General features: G+C 33.1%; 2 protein-coding genes across 2 annotated transcripts in view; one reads left to right on the top strand and one right to left on the bottom strand.

Moving 5' to 3' along the window:
• Positions 1-738, bottom strand: part of LOC127880820 (Fanconi anemia group D2 protein-like) — a 126,423-nt gene extending 125,685 nt beyond the window's left edge. Inside the window, exon 1 of the mRNA XM_052428267.1 lies at positions 723-738. The gene's annotated coding sequence lies outside the window, so the exon portion shown is untranslated. The remainder of the gene's footprint in view (positions 1-722) is intronic.
• A 4,461-nt stretch (positions 739-5,199) lies between these two features.
• On the top strand, positions 5,200-15,804 carry LOC127880830 (bromodomain-containing protein DDB_G0278469-like). Its single transcript, XM_052428280.1, has 6 exons — positions 5,200-5,358; positions 7,580-7,690; positions 8,081-8,173; positions 12,053-12,101; positions 12,430-12,591; positions 13,888-15,804. Exons 2-6 carry the CDS (start codon positions 7,606-7,608, stop codon positions 14,084-14,086), a joined length of 588 nt encoding a protein of 195 aa, XP_052284240.1. The 5' UTR covers positions 5,200-5,358; positions 7,580-7,605; the 3' UTR covers positions 14,087-15,804.
• The last annotated feature ends 1,537 nt before the right edge of the window (positions 15,805-17,341 follow it).

Raw genomic sequence — 17,341 nt, 5'->3', positions numbered from 1 at the left:
ACCTTTGACCTTGAAGGATGACCTTGACCTTGAACTTCCAGCACTCAAAATGTGCAGCTTCATGAGAACGCCGCTTTGATTTTATTTTTTTTTACCTTTGACCTTGAAGGATAACCTTAACCTTCACCTTTCACCACTCAAAATGTTCAGCTCCATAAGATACACATGCATGCCAAATATCAAGTTGCTATCTTCAATAGTGAAAAAGTTATGGCCAATGTTAAAGTTTTTTTCGGACGGACAGACAGACTGACATACACATATACACACATACTGACATACACACATACTGACATACTGACTGACGGACAGTTCAACTATATTCCACCCTACCGGGGGCATAAAAAAGCATATCCACCTGCAAGGTGGTGTACCAGCGCCCTCACACTACTTTGGGGGAAGGGGTCCGCAGCCCTTAGGAGGGGGATTTTTTTGTAAATGGGGGAATTTTTATAACAAAACACAACAACTGTGTTGAACTGTTATAAACATATATTTCTATATATGTGACTGTCTATAGGACAGAAAGGTGGACTTTTACTCAATCTATATAACAGTAATCTTACATGTATTTAAAAGTCCAAATATATTGCAGTTGAAGGGGTCCAAAGATCGCGACCTTGATATATCCGGCGCGCAATATAAATTGTCAGGTTATTATTGCATGTTTAAGTATGCATTAGCATATAATTTGGCAATCTCAAAACACGCTATTTTCCTACCTTATTGAAGTGTGTGTTATATCCACAAGTTATTCATTGGTATAAAACAAAACATTATTCCATGTAAGTATTTTCAAATGCGTATAATTAAATTTGTAATCCGAAAACAATTGCCAAGTTTTATTGTTCAAGAAAGCATGCACAAATTAGACCCCATGTACAAAATCATCAACAATACGTCATCTTATCCTCATGGAAAGCATGGTGCATTTTGAGGGAGCTTTGCCTCTCAATTAAAAGCAAGTAGTTTACACTGTATCTAACGCGCAAAGATTGTTGAGATAGGTCAGTATTGACTTGTGACATTTACATTTAAAATTGTATACACCTTCATGTGTGCACTGGTGCGTTTCGGCAGTTCAAAGCCATTTCAAGAGAGAATGTTAACACCCAAAATGACCTGATGTTTGGCAAGAAGTTATTGTTTATCGCAGTACACAGGTGTTACAGTGATGTACAATGAAACCAAACAATCTGGTCAAAACTGGATTATGAATGTCGGATTAAACAGAAACTTAAAGTGGGTGAAAAAAGGGTAAAATACTAGCTTGTACCTGATTTTATCTCCGCAAATCTCAGATTAAAACATGTTATTTGGGGATAATGCTCGTCACATTTTTGCGAGCCATAACCATAGCCAATTTGTGATATATTGGACAACGCAATATAACGGACAGTGATATATTGGAGTCAATTTTAAACTATAAATCAGCGATTTTTTTTTCTCATTTTCTGAAGGGGTTGAATTGTAATAAGTTACTGATCCAGTAATGGTTACTCGATTGTACAAAATATAAAAACGCAAACAAAAAGGTACTGTAATGAAATATTTTTTGTAGCGATTTTCAGGTATGAAGGGGGTGATTGCGGGGGCTGCAAATTATCAGATGGCAATTGAAAACATAACAAAATAGAGCAAAATAAGTCTTGAATGCCAATTATCCAGATAGACAATTTAACCAGGTGCCAATGTACTGGTCGACAAATAAACGATTGTCCGGGATTGCAAAAGAACACAGGGATACAATCTTCAGGGTGCTATTTGTCTGAACACCATATTTCCGCCCAAGTCCTGACTCCTCACAAGTAAAGATATATATTCGTTCAAAATTAAGCATCCGAAATCAACTGATTGTCCGAACCTTGTATTATAGACTGGCAAATTATTATTAAAGAAATTTGGGAACCAGACTTATTTTTTTATAATTTGTAATAATCTTATTACAAAAATCATAATATATTTGTTGTTATAATACTGATACTCATACAAAAGAGGGGCTTATTTTTTTCCGTATTTCCCGCCAATTGTCAACGATTGCTGGTTCTCTCTTTGAAGTTTTAAATACGCCGCCCTGGGTACCAAACCTATAGGAACGTACTTGTTAGGCTACGTTCTGGTCGATATGTTTTGCGTCTTTGCATGAATTCTTACTTCAGGTGCATGTTTGAGAGATACATTTTATATAAGTAAAATCAACACTCATCTACTTTTACTGATTGTAGTAACAACAGAAACAATTATAATATTTGTATCTTTCTAGTAAATAGAAAGGTAAGAGTTAACCAATTTTAAGTAAGGACACGAGTTAACCAACAAGGGGACATCGCAGCCACGTATATCGATTACCTGAATCACCTTGATCAAGCTACTGTATTGTTTAGTTGCTAATACTTTAAACTAATTTTGCATTTTGTATTTTCAAAATCGAGCAAATCTCAGTGAAGGCTTTCAATACATACCTAGTAAATGGAATATCAAACCAATCCATTCTGTAGCTATCCAAATATGCCAACGTAAAACAATAAAAAGAGACAATGTGTCATATATCATATCTATAATTACCCCGGTAGTGATTATTTTCCTTGCAAGTTTGTTTGAAGTTGCTTTCAAATAAAACTTGTTATATTTCATCTTTTTCTTTGTATCGTTTTAAATTTAAAACAATGTTAATACGAAAAAATAAGTACAGTATTTTATATTTAAGTTCGAATTCAAAAGCAACAACATTTTATTTATGTTCTAATACGAATGTAAACACTTTTAATTCACCAATGCTTTCTACTTAAAAATGAGAGTAAAAGCAAAATTAGTTTGTACCTGCTTTAAAGTTTTCGCAAAAAGCAGCCATTTCATTGAAACTACAGGCGAGTGTTCTGAGTATCCTACTGTCCACAAAATGGATAGTCATATGGCTAAAATTCAAATATGTAGTTTAATTGCTGATATTTTATTCTTGTTTAAGGTAATAAGGATGCATGTGTTACAACTTTAACCATTATCTATATGCATATAGGCAAACATATACCGTGATGTTTATGTCCTAAGTAAAATGAATCCATGACCTTTAACGAAAGTCAAATGAAAGCTGATAATGCTTTGTTTAATTACAGTTTTAAATAATTTTTCTATCAGTTGCCAAGACAAGAAACGTTTTATTTCATTATATAATTATAAATATGACATATGAAAGTCATCCATACACGCATCCTGTCTTTTATATTCAGCATTAATAAATTCCATTAGTTTTGTAGCTGTTGCTTAAATATTTTCTTACTTAAATGACGAAAATATGCACTGAAACGAAATATACTTTTAGAAGGACAACATGATAATTATTTTTACCAAGATCGATCAAAATCCATTCAGTTGTTCATGAGGTGATGTCATTTTAATAAATTGTTGACGCACGGAGGAACATTGACGACGACAAAAAAGGCCGGTCACGAAAGCTGACAGAGCACATCATTCCTTGAAAGCTTCGGTTTTACACTGGGTGGTATAAGTAAGAAAGAGATGTAAAGTTACGATCTGCTAACGTATATTTTAAAATTATAACAAGTGCACGAGTTTTTGCATATGCTATAAGAAAATAATGTTGTTGTTTTTTTGAAAAAAAGATCTGTAGAGAACATATGGCAAAGTATGTTTTTGTATGATGCGAATGTTGTTGCAATAGTTTTTTATGTAATAAAATACAAGTTTTGTTACGTGATTACTTAAATAAATGTTTATGATCAAATCAAGTATTGATTATGTTGTCTTTTGTGTGCGACAAGTTCGCATACCTCATGCATCTTGACATCACGTCTTCACACATTCTGGGTCCCATTCAAGCAAAACCACTGCGAGTCCAAGTGCAGTGTCTTTCGACTGTTTTAAACATCCATACACTATAATGTCCTGGGTTATGAGTTACATTTACCCGATATCTATTAACTACTACGCTTATTTATAGATCTGTGACTTTACCAAATGAAAATTTGTTTTATTGAGTCCAAAAATACAGAAATAATTGCATGCTTGATAATATACTAGGTTTGTGTAGCAATACGATTACCAATTTTGAACAAAGTTTACCTGAAAAAACACATGTATTTTTTTCTCAATTATTAAAATATTGTTCTATTCGAATATTTGTGCTTATTATACTATATAATAAAAATATATGATTATTTACTATAATTTCTTGTAAACAGATTTTATAAATAGGTTGACATCTTGTGTTTTTCCTTTTTATAAACACTGAAAATGGAGACACTTAGTATTGACTCAGAATCCTCGATATATTTTGAATGCTGAAATAAGCCTAACATGTCATAAAGGATCCTTCCTTCAGGATTACGAATAAACGACTTTTAAAAACATAATAAATTAAGTAACCGTCTTCATTAGTTTCATTTTGTGTATATTGTATGGTTAATAACGAATTACTTATCGGGATAATGGATCTATACGGTTTGTTTCATATTGTGCCTTATTAACAAAATTAACAAATGTTTTTTGCAAAGATCTATCAATAATTGTTTCTGCTTCTGCATTGTACGGTTAAGGGCTAGTTACGGCGTAGTACACCGGGGGAGTGCGCTTTAGTCGAAAAGGAGGGCAGACTTAAATCCTTCAACTGTCTCTGCGTGAACCACTCAATTTTCCAGGTGGTTCCACTCTATGATTGTTTTCACGAAGAACGAGTTAAATTGTAAACTATTAGTGTTTTTGATCACAAAGCCTCTAACGTTGTTTATTACTTGGTTGTCTATTATATTTGATGTTACACAGTCACTACATTGTTTTGCCTTAATATGTATTTTAACCCTTGCTGGTTTTAAGTATTCATTTGCTGGTAGGCCTATAGCTGGCACCATGATCGTTTACTTATATATATTTTGTTTGTTGTAAAAACTATGTGCTATTCACAATAAATTGATTGAATATTGTTTACTTTGTGTTGTTGCGTGTCAAAAAGGTCTATTTTGGGGGGAAAAAGTAGCTCTCAAACTATTAGAACTTTATTTTATATATTTTATGTGTAATATTACAGTAATGATAATGGCGAAAAACACTGGTAGTGGCACGAAACGACCATCACCCTATACAATTACTTTCGTTACTTTTTTACTCTATATCTCATCATGAGGGTACAGCATAAATAACAGCATGATAACGATAGACTTAAGTGCATGAATTAGTAATGACATTTTACGCTCTTTTTGTTCACCGACAGAGTGTTAAAAGTAACGCTGTGACCAGTTGACCTATGACCGTTTTACATTGCGACCCGCGCCAAAAAAAGTTCTGACATTCGATTGGTCAAAACGCAAAATCGGAAACGAAAGAAAACAACATAAATATATTACGGTAACCTAAGTTTTCATTTACAGCTGATTGCTTTTCATATAATTATGTTTCATATATTTATTAAACCATTATATACTTTAGTATTGTAATACTTAAACAGATATTTGTAGCAATGCGTAAATGACACCTGTTTTCGCGATAAATGATTTATTGTGACGCACTGTTGTGCTAAGTTAAGTGTTATCGTATTTATTTAACAGTCAAAGTGTGTTATGCACTTGAACTAATGGGATTTAATATTAAGACGCCAGTGTCAGTCTAAAGCAGTGTTTAAGATTGCTACCACTCCCAATTCCCAAGTGTCTGTATGAATCAGAAGCATGTCTATGTTCTAAAGGCGCCTGTATAGACCAGTTGACGAGTGACATCACGCGCACCTGCAAATTTTAGACTCCGCCCACTGGTTAGCAAAATGAAGTGGAATTCATAGAAGGGCATATAGATAAGGTTGACAAAATCATCGTTTTTTCATGATAGTCATGCACGTATCAAATATAATTTTACTAATTATGTCTATATAAAACATTAGCATGCAAGGGAATGCATCTTTGGAATGGTTATATTGTTGTTATTATTCGTTTTTACTCACAACAAACTCAGGAGTGGAACACAATCTAAAAGCTCGATATGTGATTACCACAAAAATCTCTACTTGGCACTTCTTATCGACCATTTTTAGTTTTAAAAAAATCTCAGAAATTGAAATTCTCTCAGAATAAATTAAATTTAATGAACAAAAACAAATAAGGATGAAAACAAACAACCTACAGGTCTATTTTCTGTACGCAACATAGGGTAACTGATTTGAACCTTTGTGTCTGAAAAAAACTTACCTTGTTACATATTAAATAAATTCCCTTTACTGATGTAATTGTTTTATTTAATTGTTCACACTAATATTGACACTCTTAGTTGCAGCTTTTTATATCCCGGTGTTAAATTGCACCTCTGTTCATCACAAACTGATTATCTCGTTATGAACAGATATTGTCAAGACAATTACAAAGAAAACATGGTGTCATAAAGTAAAACCCAGGGACCTAAACTTGGGTCCCTGAATAAACCACAGTTGGCAGACAAGTGTCTGGTCATTAAACACAAGTTACAATACCTCCATGTCATCTCTTGGCATATTGAGCAGTCATTTAAGTCAAATTTTAAAGCTTAAATACTGAACAGTTGCTTCAATAAAATATTTTAACATTTAAAAAATGAAGACATTTGTCAGAAATGGATTAACAGGAACTATATATATATTAGGCATTTTAATCATAATAATACATTGTTTAATAGCTATACATTAAAAATATTATGCAATTTTACTGCTACGTAAGTAAGGTATTTAATGGGTACCGGCAAAAGTAAACTCAGCTATTATGTGTAAAGCTTGTACATTACTGCAGTGTAAGAAACACCATCATGAACAAAAGCAATCACAATAGGGTAAAACATAATTGCGTAAAATAAATTTAATATATGCATTTATCATAAAATGCTATATTTTTATCACTCCCTATTACTAGTAAAGAGATTTCAATATACGTGCAAAGACAGCTCAATTTGCATAATATGCAGGTTTTTTCCGTTTGCATGCTAAATTGTATTAATATTGTCATTTATTGTAAAAGAAAATCACCACAATATTGTAAAATTGTAATGTATTACGCTTTTTAGGGCTTTGTTTTATATTAAATGCACCTCTGACACTATCGATTGCTGATGAAAAATAACACTATCCACACCACTTACAATTGTAATGAAAATAAATTAATACATTTTTATTATTGTTGAAATATAATTTATTAATTCTTACTATCAGAAAGAATACGGCTAATTTATTGTTTTGTTTTGTGGAATTGTCAGTATTTAGTCTTCCGATCACGTTTACTCTATGCTTATAATTACTTCGTATTTTTATGACGAGGAAATTCGATTTGTGTATATACATCTATTTGGTACTAAATATGATATATTTGCACTATATTTTAAGAGTTTTAATGTTTATTTCGGTCTTATTACCAATTTATTGACTAAACAAGAGCCCTTTATACATGTTTTACGTTACTGTAACCAGTGTTTTTGCCAACCAGTGAGTGCGTATCCGCAGGAAATCCCGAATGTAAACAATAACATTCAACTGGTCTATTGTAGACAAAAAACAAAATACTCAACAATGTTGATTAGCAGCCGGAACTTCAGACATTTCTGCTCTGAATTTTAGAAGTTTGCAGACAACTGATACAAACGATGGCAACAGATATTGCAGATCTGAATGATGAAGAATTGAGGGAAAAGTTAATTGAGTATGGAGTAAATGTTGGACCCATTACATGTATGTGAATAGTTTAATAAAGTGTGTCACATTAAAGCATTCCTTCATAGCTTTATCTTATACTTGTTAAAAAGTTAAACTTTAATGTTTATATCAATAAAATGTACACATATGATAAAATATAATTAATGGTCATTATTATTATTGCGAAATATCAAATCATTAAATTTAATATTCATACATTTATTCTCCATGACAAAATCTGTAAAACTAATAGAAAAAAATCCTTTAGATTAAAAGGCTTATCATTGTTATACCTATTTCTGCCTTTTAATACGTGTATTGAATTATTTACACTTTTTGTCTGCCCTAAGTTATATTAAATAATATATTGCAGTTAAGTATTTTAATTATTTAACCACTTACAACCTTACCTTTACCTTTATATAGCAACCACTAGACTGTTCTATGAGAAAAAGTTGGGGAAGCTGATAGACTCTGGTGGTAATCCCACAACTCAGCCAGAAACAGAGGAGTCAGAAGGTACAACTCTTGTCTGCTTCACTGTTGTGATAATATTTCACCTTTGGTGCAGTGATCCTACATTTAGTTTTTATTTTATAATAAAAAATATGCTTAGTGCCTTATGGAAGCAGTTTCAATATATTTGTACAACATGTGGTGGTATGTTTTTCCTAATTTGGTGTAACATTAATGAAGTTTATTTTTTCAATCAATTTTGCGTCTGCCTTATGATGTTAAAATAGAACAAATGGAAATAACACAGTTATTCCCAAATGAAGTTTGACTTGGGTATATTGGAGGTTAATTGGGGTTATGGTGTCTGTGGGGTACGGACATTAGCCCTCTAGGAGACTAGGACATTAGCCCCTAGGACAAAAGCCCCTAGGACAAAAGCCCCTTCAAAAAAAAAGTACATGCTAGGACATTAGCCCCCAGGTGTTTTACATGTAAAACGTTTAAAACTTTTTATTTAAAGTAAGCATTTTTATTCCATTTTTTAAATTTCATATGTAAATACTAGTGCTGCAACAATACGCCAAAAACCGTATTGCAATATATTGTCAGTTCAAAAACCCGTATTGCAATATATCGCAATATATTGCTAACTTGTACCAAAATTATAACTTGCCAATTACCCGATAATCCCATAAATTCCAATTTTAAAGCAAATTCTGGTAAATATTTACTATAAATGTGCTCAAGAATAATAAGAAACACAAACATTCGCAAATTTTCTTAAGTATCAAATACATTTTTGAAATTGTTACTATTTAAAGATGTGATGAAATAACGTCCAACCGGGGCGTTTTTCCCACTGAACACGCGTAATTCAGCTGATGTGATGTTCCCATTTTTATACAACACAAAATACACCCATACTTTCCATGCGACGTTCTACATGTCTGTATAATTTTCGCGCGCTTTTTATTGAGACAAAGGATAAAGCACTTTGTATTTGACGCTATAATTTTTTATTGTCGCGTTAGCATTCAAATTTGGAAGCGTGTTTCCGAAATTCGGATTACAAATAATGCTCAAATCAGAATCGAACGAAACATTTACAGCTGTGCGCAATTAATTCAACGATAATCTGTTCAAAAGCATCGAATGAATGCTCCCATGGATGTAACAACGCTTCTCCGTATAATACACTCTTTAGAATGCTATTTTTACGTAAAAAATAATTTACACTGCTTTGTTTTGTTTACCTTTTTATCATTATTTCGGATGGCTTTTCTGGACGAAATGTGAGTGAATTTTTGTAAAATTTTCGTACCGGTATGATGAAAATCATATCGCAATACAATATGCGGATTGCGTATTGCGATATATACCGATATACCGGTATATTGTTGCAGCCCTAGTAAATACAAAATATATATAGCTTGTACCACACAAGTACATTTCAGTGTTTTTTTTACAATTTCTTAACTTTTTTTTTCTTTGAACTCTATTTATTTTGCAAACATTTTGCTATCTGACACCATCCAGAAGTCTAAAATTACCTTACAATTAGATACATAAGTAACATTTTGTTGTTGATGCTGTTTAAAAAAAAACACCATTAATTCCATTAATTTAAAATAAAGATGAAATTAAATACCTAAAAAATGAATGTAAAAGTAGGTAGGGGCTAATGTCCAAAGGGGCTAATGTCCTAGGGGCTTTTGTAATAATAACCATGGTTAAAGTTTTGCGATAACTTTTGCAATATTGAAGATAGCAACTTGATATTTGGCATGCATGTGTATCTCATGGAGCTGCACATTTTGTGTGGTGAAAGGTCAAGGTCATCCTTCAAGGTCAAATATATGGCTTCAAAGCGGCGCAATAGGGGGCATTGTGTTTCTGACCAACACATCTCTTGTTTTTTTTGTCTGTTGGCATTAAATGTTATCAGTTTGTGGTGCAAACTACGTCAAGATTTTCCAAGTTATACATTTGAAACAATATAATTGCTCTGATGATAAGATTTTCAAGACATTTTTTCTTACCCAGAGATCCTCATTTTTGTGAGTTTTTATGCCCCCCTTCGAAGAAGAGGGGGTATATTGCTTTGCTCATGTCGGTCGGTCCGTCCACCAGGTGGTTGTCATACGATAACTAAAGAACGCTTGGGCCTAGGATCATGAAACTTCATAGGTACATTGATCATGACTCGCAGATGACCCCTATAGATTTTGAGTTCACTAGGTCAAAGGTCAAGGTCATGGTGACTCGAAATAGTGAAATGGTTTTTGAATGATAACTCAAGAATGCATACACGGCCAACAGGGCACACTCTGAACAATATTACTGAAGCAACTGGTCTGTAATCCTAAATCTAAAATTATCAGTCCAATGAAACATCATCCTTTTAGTAAAATACAATGGATCAGTAAAAATATTATCAGAATATGAGATTTTTTGTATATTTTGTATATTAAATATTGTGTTAATGTTTAATTTTGTTGATTAATATAAATATCAGGGATGTCAATTTTCCGGATTATTCCGGAAATCCGGATTTGAGCCGTCCAGGGTTGATTTTGAGGTGAATGTAAATCGGATGAGTTTGTTTAAGGCGGGTGGGGGTAGAGACAAATTCTTTTAGTGCGGGTTCATTTCAGAACGAATATTGTTATAGCATCGTCGGCATTCTGGACATTTGCGCTTGGTACCGATTTTATTTATTGATTTCTGATTGGTAAGCGGCTGGCACTGACATCAGCAGTAACTGGCAAAGTAAAGCACTGCAATATCATATTTTAAAACAATATGTTAATCAAATTATATATTGACTGCGTATTTGTTAGGTTACTGGTTACTGGTTTTCATTTTCTGCAGTCAAACGATATGCATATTTTATTTCATTTGCAAATGATGTATCGCGACATGTTTTCGGACAGTCTTTTTCGGATGCGCTGGTTTGTCGATTTAATTTAATTTCAAAGTTCTCAATATCATTTGTTTAGAATGACAAATACATCTGCGGTGTTACGGATGGTTTGGTTCATAATATTTTGCATTGTACTCAACAGAAAATGCACCTAGAAAGACTTTAAAAAAAGAACAATAAGCTAGGGCTCGGGGGGGGGCCTCTCTTCCCTTTATCCTACGGCTTAATATTCCGGATTTTAAATTGGGGACAATTGACACCCCTGAAATATAAGCAGGACAGGGGAGGTAATACACTATTATATCTTTCTTATATACAGGGGAAACAAATGCAATAAGTTTAAATTTATTGTTACAGCATTTGCCTCCCTTGTAATATATTAAAATTTTACCAAATGTAAGGCTAACTGCATTTTTGTAATGCATACTACTACTACTACTGCTGCTGCTGCTGCTGCTGCTGCTGCTGCTGCTGCTGCTGCTGCTGCTGCTGCTGCTTCTACTACTACTACTACTACTACTTCTACTACTACTACTACTACTACTACTACTACTACTACTACTACTACTACTACTACTACACCACCACCACCAACACCACCACCACCACCACCGTTCACAGTGTCAAAAAACGTATTCACACAATGGCTGCTACTACAACTTATAGCCCATATAGGGGGGCATGCATGTTTTACAAACAGCCCTTGTTTTTTTAGGAGCTCCCTACAACATTTCTAAAGCTATTGAACTCAAACTTGAAATGTTGCATCACCATGAGGCATAGAAATGTGTGACACTATTCATGCTCAGTTATTAACAGTTCCTGCAAGGGCATGTAAACTTGGCCTTGAGCATGGCTCTCATGCCTGTGCCAAGCGGTGTGGGGGTATTTTGAGTCATGTTTTTAGGAAAGCTTTAGTGTAATTTTTTTCCAGTTTGTGTAGATATTGTAACAACACAAGCTAAATCTGAACTCTGATCACTGTTTTGATCTTACCTCTTAATTGGGATGCTCTTCAGAGGAGGAAGAGGAGGAGGAGGAAGATGAAGAAGTACAGTTTAATTACAGGTGAGCATATATAACAGCTATTATCATATATCTTTTGCCATTTTATTGTAAACACACTTGTTAAATGTAATCACTTACTCAAATTGAATTGTGATTGGTACTAAATTAAAAATATAAATTGACACGTTTTCCCCAGCAAAATTCAATGTAACACAATCACATATGATTCACATAGAAATCTAATTACAGCAATCTAATAGATTATATATTATTATTATTAAAGATTATATATAAATATGTAATAACTACAAAATAATATATTTCTTTATTAAATAATGCCTTATTTAATTGACATCAAATCTAAACCTATTATCGTCGCAATTACTAGCAAGAGCAAGCCTCCAGTTCAGCCAAAGCCACAGTACACAAGTACTCCCTTAGTGGAAACTCCGAATCCATACAAGCCTGTGGAAACTTCTAAACCATACAAGCCTGTGGTTCAGCCCAGAACAGCCACCCCCACCATGCCAGCCAGAAGAAACGTCCCAAGGTAGGCCCTCAATATAGCTGTGTTGTATCTGATTTTAGTGATTTTTGATGTCCCTTTTTGGATTGATTAGGCTCAATTTTCCCATAATATTTTCTGCTATAAGTTAACACTGTCTCTGTGATGTCTTTGGTAATTGCGTGGCAAAATTTTAGTTAAATCTACGTGAAAAGCGTCCACACCAATATATAATTTTGATCACATTAGATTCTTTCCCTTCGAAAGGGCCCTGCCATTAATGCCACCGATAGATGGAAAGGAAACCCATTATTACCAACTTCTACCTTCCGACACAGCGTATTATCTCATGTTTCTTCTGAATACTTATCCAAACATGTCTTCCATGTTCGCAAATTTTGTATGTAGTGTTTTGTAGTTTGATTGATCTGTTCTATGAGGCCAAAAAAATTGTATTGTTCATTAGTTAGCTAACAAGTTAAATACAGGGCTGACTCTTGAGATGCTAGTGTTTTGTAATTTCTATACCAATGCATTACAACTTGTGAGGATTAATAATGTTTCAAAATAAAATCCACCAATCCTCTATAGTATCATCTTAAAGCCACACACCTTGGAATGAAATACATGGCATAGTAAATTAAAGTATAAATAAGAAACATATTTTTTCTATGCCAATTAGAATATATCTGGTGGTGCCACACACCTTGGAATGAAATACATGGCATAGTAAATTAAAGTATAAATAAGAAACATATTTTGTCTATGCCAATTAGAATATATCTGGTGGTAACAAGTTAAAAGTCCGTCTCTTTTGCGCTTTAAAACTTTAAAATAATTGCGTTTGTCAAAATGGACGTATACGTCTAGAAATCCTTTTTTAGGTTTTAAAAGGCGAAACCGTTTGAAAAATAATAAATTACTTGCTAACTAAGCTATAAATTTAATTTTATCTATCTCAATTAGAATATATCTGGTGGTTACAAGGAAGAACTCTGTCTTTTTGCGCTATAAAACTGTAAAATAATCGCGTTTGTCGAAATGTATGTATTCATATAGAAATCCCACTTTCAGTTTTGAACTTAAAAAAAAATAATATCTCACTTGCTAACTAGGCTATAGATTTAATGACAATTTTGCACACTTTCAAATTGCATCTATATGTATTGATTAACATGTACTTTATTCCAAGGTGTGTGGTTTTAAGAACACAAGTAATATATATATATATATATATGTATATATATATATATATATATATATATATATATATATATATATATATATATATATATATATATATATATATACCATTATACACAGAGCTCTTGTGTATTTCAGTGGCACAGAGGAAACAGTGTATAAGAAAACAGAGGTTCCAAGAAATACTGCACAGAAATCTGGTGGCGGTGGTGGAATTGGCATGTGGCTTAAGTTGTTTTTCTTGTTGAGTGTTGCTTTTCTTGTTTACCTTGTCGTTATAAACATGAACCCAACAGCGGAAAATAAAATCCCTCTAACCTTTGATGGTGACAATTGAGTAAATTATGATGTGCTGTATCTGTTCATTGCATAATTGTGAAACAAGGATGCTTGGATTTTTTTGTGGTATCGGTTATTTATATCATTATGTCCCCTTTCGGAGAAGTGGGGATTTAAAGCTTTGCGCCTCTTGGTATTTTGGTCATCAGATGATCTGCACATAGACCATTTCATATCATCTAGCGAATGCTTTGACCTAAGATCATGCACTTTGGTACAATGGTTACTTTAGAAGAAAGTACCAGTAAGACCCCTATTGATTTTGAGGTCAAAGGTTAAGGTCACACGGGATTGTAACATTTAACCATTTTTGTTGTATTCTTAAAAAATGTGTTCATACCTTGGACCAGTTACTCAAAGTATTCTTAAAAATAAAAGCCTTTTATCTACTATTTCATGCATCAAATTTATTGTCGTTTAATAAATGTTACATTTTGTTTCTATGGGATAGCTCGAGATTGCTCTATTCTATGATCATCCATAGTATAGTGCTGTTTATTCAGGAGGAAACAAATAGGCCTATTTATTTGATGGTGAACAATTTAAAGGTCAAGGTTGCAGATGCTTGTAACAATAATTACATTTTAATGCAATATCTAGTAACGACTTAACTAAACTAAGATCATATAAATGAGGATGCTAATTATTCTATGCTGAATTAAGACCCCAATAATGTGAAATAAAGAAATCATAGGTCAAATTCACAGAGACATGCACTATGAAAAACTCAATAGACAATTCACATGGCAACACCTTGGCTGCAAAAAGAAGGGTGAACATGCTTTTACAAACATCTTTTTGTTTGTCTGAATTAATTATATCATTTCTCACAGACAAATGCTTTTGTTGCTAAAACTAAAATGAGAAAAAAATAATCTATTTGTATCCATGCTGATACTGAATGTTAAATATTTGTCATATAAACCAATTTCCTGGTAAGAATTGTTAGAATGATTGTCCAGCAGGATGTTATTTGATCAGACCTTGTTTTGTGTTATTCATGTTTGTGTAGCAAAATTTATATTTATATGTATCTATTAAAAATGTATAACTCCCTTGGTCCAGTTACGCTTAGTATTGTTCAAAATAATTGTTTATTATTTTATTAATGAAATGTAAGGTCTAAAAGTTAATGTTACAAAACAAAGGATAATTACATGTACATGCATTTTATAATTAAAATCAAATGTAAAATGTGAATATTTTTTCTAAGGTCATCTTATTGCAAAATGAAAGAAGAATACGTAGGCATTTCTTAGAAATCTTGTTTTCTGTAGATATATTAAATGAATAAATCTAAAATTATCTGATAGATGACAATATTACATGACAATACAACTGTTTAAGCAGAGGCATATGAAATACTTAAAATTATGTGCTGGAAATTTGTATTCACAAATAACCAAATTTGCTATGGGCCAGTGAAAATGTCTTGCGCTGCATTCAAAACTCATTTTAAACCAATGAATGAAAGTCAAATGTAAACAAAAATGTTACCAACATAATCATAAAAAATACACACTGTGTTTTCGTTCGAAATTAATGTTTCATAAATTGAAATCTTGTCAGGCATGTAGACTACTTGTATTAATTAATTAATTGTATAGTGTGTTGCTACAGTTTTGTTTGTTATGAACTTTAAATATTGTTATGTATAATTTCAGTGCTGCAATTACTATTTGCTTTGTAAATAAATAAATTTTGTCTTCATAAAAACAGTCACTTTTTCATATGTATTTCATGTGTATTTTTCAAGACATAGCTTGTATTGATCAAAATATATAGAGACCTGAATAAGGATTAAACACATAATATCAACATGCTATAGGTTTAAAAAATCTTTTTTAAAGCTGCCAGTGCTCAAAGTTAGCTATTGTGATTAACCTATGCCCAGTGCCGGTTTTCGTTTGGTATATGTCGTATGTTGGCAACTTTTAGCTTTTACCACTATAAAGGCCAAATTGCTCTTCCTGGTTAGAATGTCTATGTCAACAATTGCAAGGACAAGTTTAAATCTGGGTTACGGCCGTCCAAAACTTTGTCTCAGGGTTGAAGTTTAAAAACCATGTTACCACTCTTGAGCCCACATTCATGACTCCGTCTTGATGAAAATTTGTCAGAATGTTTAAGCAATATCTAAGCTGAGTTTGAAACTGGATCACATGCCTCATATAAGATAGGTCCTCAAGTCGAATCTTGGAAAATAATTTTTCTCTATGATTAAATCTATAGTACTTAACTCAAGTTATGACACGTGTGAGACAACTCTTATTTATATTGATTATAGTATTACCACAGTTTCTTTCTACCATTTGACTGCAGTGTTATTCAGTTTATTTGTGTGTTATTGTCTTTTAAGGTCCGAGTAATTGTATTCCCTCTTTTGAAGGGGCATGCGGCAGTCGCACTGTCCGTTTGTAGTCTTCGCCGTAAATTTGCCATATACAGCAAATAATTTGGCAGAAATGCAATCCATCACAACATAACACGACATGTTGGGTTTAAAACTTGTCTGGTTACATCAAAGGTGAAGGTCACACTTTAAAGACCAAATTGTGTCATAGAACTGCGTATTTAGACAGTAATTTGTCATTCATGATGCTAGGGACAAATATTTAATCACTCATGACGACCATTAAGACACCGCATTTGTTGTGTAAAACCTGTCCCCGACCTCGGAGCTCTGGATCACACAGAGATTTAAAATTGTATATGGCTATAAAACAGCTTTTCCGGGCTGTAACGTTGGCATTCTTCGTTCAATAGTAAGGCAACTTACCATAAATTACAACCGTGAAGAAATCGAGTGTATCATGTATCGCCTGTCTCATTACCTCAACGGTCACACTTAGGGGTAAGAAGAAGTAAAACATAAAAGAGCTTTTGTTTGAAATAAGGAAGTATCGATACAAAAGTGGAAGTTGGGCACCCATGCCCTATGGACAAATGTCTTGATCATTAAGGTCTATCCTATTGTTATTTTCCTAAGTTCGTACCTTCTAAAAGGTCAAGTCTTTAACGAATGGCTCCGTGACCTCTTGTGAGCGCTAACGGCCCTCTTGTCATGAATAAAGTATCGTGGCAAACTCCGCAGTTAATTCAAGCAGTGACAAATGCGTTATTAACAGTTAAATGCGACGATTGTTTGCTTGTGTGGTAATACACAATATCCCATCAAATGATATTTGCCTTTCAGACCTCATTTGGGGAACTGTAAAAATAAAAGTGGATTTTCATTGGTTTTTTAGTTGGC

This window comes from Dreissena polymorpha, chromosome 5 (genome assembly GCF_020536995.1).
Source record: "Dreissena polymorpha isolate Duluth1 chromosome 5, UMN_Dpol_1.0, whole genome shotgun sequence".
NCBI classification, from domain to species: Eukaryota; Metazoa; Mollusca; class Bivalvia; order Myida; family Dreissenidae; genus Dreissena; species Dreissena polymorpha.
Note: the sequence above shows the minus strand (reverse complement) of the source record. Positions and strands in the feature narration are given on the sequence as shown.